This window comes from Montipora foliosa, chromosome 9 (assembly GCF_036669935.1).
Source record: "Montipora foliosa isolate CH-2021 chromosome 9, ASM3666993v2, whole genome shotgun sequence".
Taxonomy (NCBI): domain Eukaryota; kingdom Metazoa; phylum Cnidaria; class Anthozoa; order Scleractinia; family Acroporidae; genus Montipora; species Montipora foliosa.
Window position 1 is genome coordinate 427,501 of NC_090877.1, and position 2,500 is coordinate 430,000.

Sequence of the window (2,500 nt, forward strand, 5' to 3'; positions counted from 1 at the left end):
TATTAAGGATACTCTAGTCCCTCAAGATCACGCCTTGTGGGAACACCTTGTGAGTTGTAAATCAACACAGAAGCCAGCAGTACGGTCAGCGTAAATATCTGATTATCGTCACGGCCATCACCAGTAGCAGCATCAATTCCCTCCGAGTCTAGAAGTACCACACTGAACTCCTGGCCCCTCGAGTTCTAAGAATAAACGAATGGCCATAAAAGACAGGACTTGTTATAGTTTAAGCCCTTAGTATTAGGTAGCCTGGGCAGCAAGCGTTCCCGTTCGACAGAAGAGCTTCGAAACGATTTTCCGCAAACTGGCGGCGCGGAAGTTGGGGCAAGAGACTGAGTTTCGCGCGGCCAGCGTAAAATCGTTTCGAAGCTCTTCTGTCGAACAGGAACGCTTGCTACGCAGGCTAAATATTAGGCGACTTCGGGGCTGTCAGTTTATATCCGCTGTAGATAGCCCTTCGGGTTCGTTACGAACAAAGTATGAAGCTAGAAACTAAAAGCTGCGAGATCGATTCAAATGGAGACCTCTACGAGAAGTGGCCTCGGATATATTCAAGATTGATCGCCCAGATCAGCCGGTCCATTGTGAATTTACCTTATACTTTCCTGGTACTATCCACAGCCAGATTCCCATTGTCTCAGCCGACAATTCATGACCAAGAGGGAAGACGTCCGGTTGATCAAATGCTTCACTCAAAATATAAGACTTTCCTTTCCTGTATGGACCAGCAATGGATACCACGCACACAGGACCTAAATAAGAGTGAGTAAAAACGAGTAGCATCTCACATTACAAACTATAAACTATAGCGTCATAATGAAAAGGCCCCAAAACTCACAATATAGATCTTCGATATAGATCTCACAATATAGATCTGCCATTTCTGTAAGAGAGACTGAGTAGCAGCAAGCAACATTACACCTTGTTTTTAATTCGTCACGCTAAAGAGAATTGTCGCACCTTTTACTTCCCTAAGCTTCTCAAGTGCTTCCTCGACCACGTACAATGAAGAGCGCTCCTCGCCAGTTTTGAAGTATTCACGGACTTCTGAATTCCACTTGCAGTTGTTAGGCAGACAAAGAGGAATAGCTCTTGTTGTATTCGATTCCCCTAACATAGTGAATGCAAATTCTGCGTTACTGATCGATTAAGCTCTAAGCTTGCTGCTTCCCCGTAGAAAGTGCAGAGTCAGGGGATGTGTTTTCCGTTTTCTCTCAAAGTTTATTGCATATATACACAACGCATCAAATACCAGTTCCTTCAATCTGGGGATGCGACGATACTTAAATAAAACGGGGGCATGTCACCACGTTTTTAAAAATTAATTTCACAAGCCAAAAGAAATCACACTCAAAGTGTGATAACAATGAATGGCCTTAGTGTCCGACTGTCACTGTCAGGCCGCTTTTTGTCACGGAGTTTTAGCCATCGCGTCTAGATTGAGCCAATGCAAAATAATCAAGGTTTGTGCTTCATTCATGAATTTTCTTTACGTAATTATTTTCTTAGAGTTCAAAAACGGTATTTTGATGCCAAAAATTTTCTTACTTTTAATTGAACCCGAACCTCTACCTTAAGATATAATAGTACGCACGTTATAACTGAGATTAGGCAAAAGAGTGCTCTTACATACCGTAAATCCTCTATTAAGCCCCCGGGGGCTTACTTATTGTAAGCACGTTTGGAGAGGAAGGGGGCTTATCTTATTTAGCGAAACGCATTACTGGTAGCCAAAAAAACGAGGAAGAAACAGACTAGAGTTACGCTTCCCTACTTTTTGTTTTGGACCAGGCCAATGACTGTCTAATATGGAGTGTACACTGTTTTTTTCAAACAACAAGAAGATGTTATCAATTCTCCATAAAGAACTAGAACGCATAGTGGAAAAGCTCAAGCACATGAAGTTGGAGGTCATGCAGCCGAAGATCACAAACAAATCCGAACTTTGATCACGTGAATAAACCATACCGGATCAGTCCACATGAAGTGTTACAGTCGTGATTAATCAATACAGTCTATCACTTATTGACTTGGCGATAAAGAATAAGGGGAGGGGGGAAAGGGGGTGGGGGCTTAATAACTTTCTTCCTCTATAAAAGGGAGGGCTTAATAAAGGATTTACGGTACGCGGTTTTCGTTGGCTTCAATCTGTTGCCGGAGAGCAATTCAGCAGTCCGGCCGACTGGTCAACGAAACAAAGTTTTTGCGGTCAGTCACGATTTGTAAAAGAGGCACGGCAAAAATAATAATATTAAAAAAAACAAAAAACAAATAGAAGTTCTAACGGAAACTATATTTCCAGGTTAAACGAAAATCGCTCTGATCTTTAAAGTGCTATATGGCCGATTTCAGACTCGGGCTTAATCCTAATTCGGTATGCACATAGTTTTGTGGCTACTTCCTTTAGCAACCTTTGACAATGTTTTGTAAAGGCAAATCCTTTTCCCCAACGGGATATGTTTCCCATCGGTGTCCCTCTTGTGGGGATGCTTCAGAA

The 2,500-nt window shown here is 42.3% G+C and overlaps 1 protein-coding gene across 1 annotated transcript in view; it reads right to left on the bottom strand.

The window, feature by feature from the left end:
- The window catches only part of LOC137969577 (guanylate-binding protein 6-like), a 47,045-nt gene that overhangs the window by 28,539 nt on the left and 16,006 nt on the right, over positions 1 to 2,500 (bottom strand). The window contains exons 4-7 of the mRNA XM_068815883.1: positions 2,415 to 2,500; positions 964 to 1,113; positions 598 to 755; positions 13 to 185 (exon numbers count right to left, since the gene is read on the bottom strand). The exon at positions 2,415 to 2,500 is cut by the window's right edge and continues 47 nt beyond it. Coding sequence (XP_068671984.1) covers positions 13 to 185; positions 598 to 755; positions 964 to 1,113; positions 2,415 to 2,500 — 567 coding nt within the window. The remainder of the gene's footprint in view (positions 1 to 12; positions 186 to 597; positions 756 to 963; positions 1,114 to 2,414) is intronic.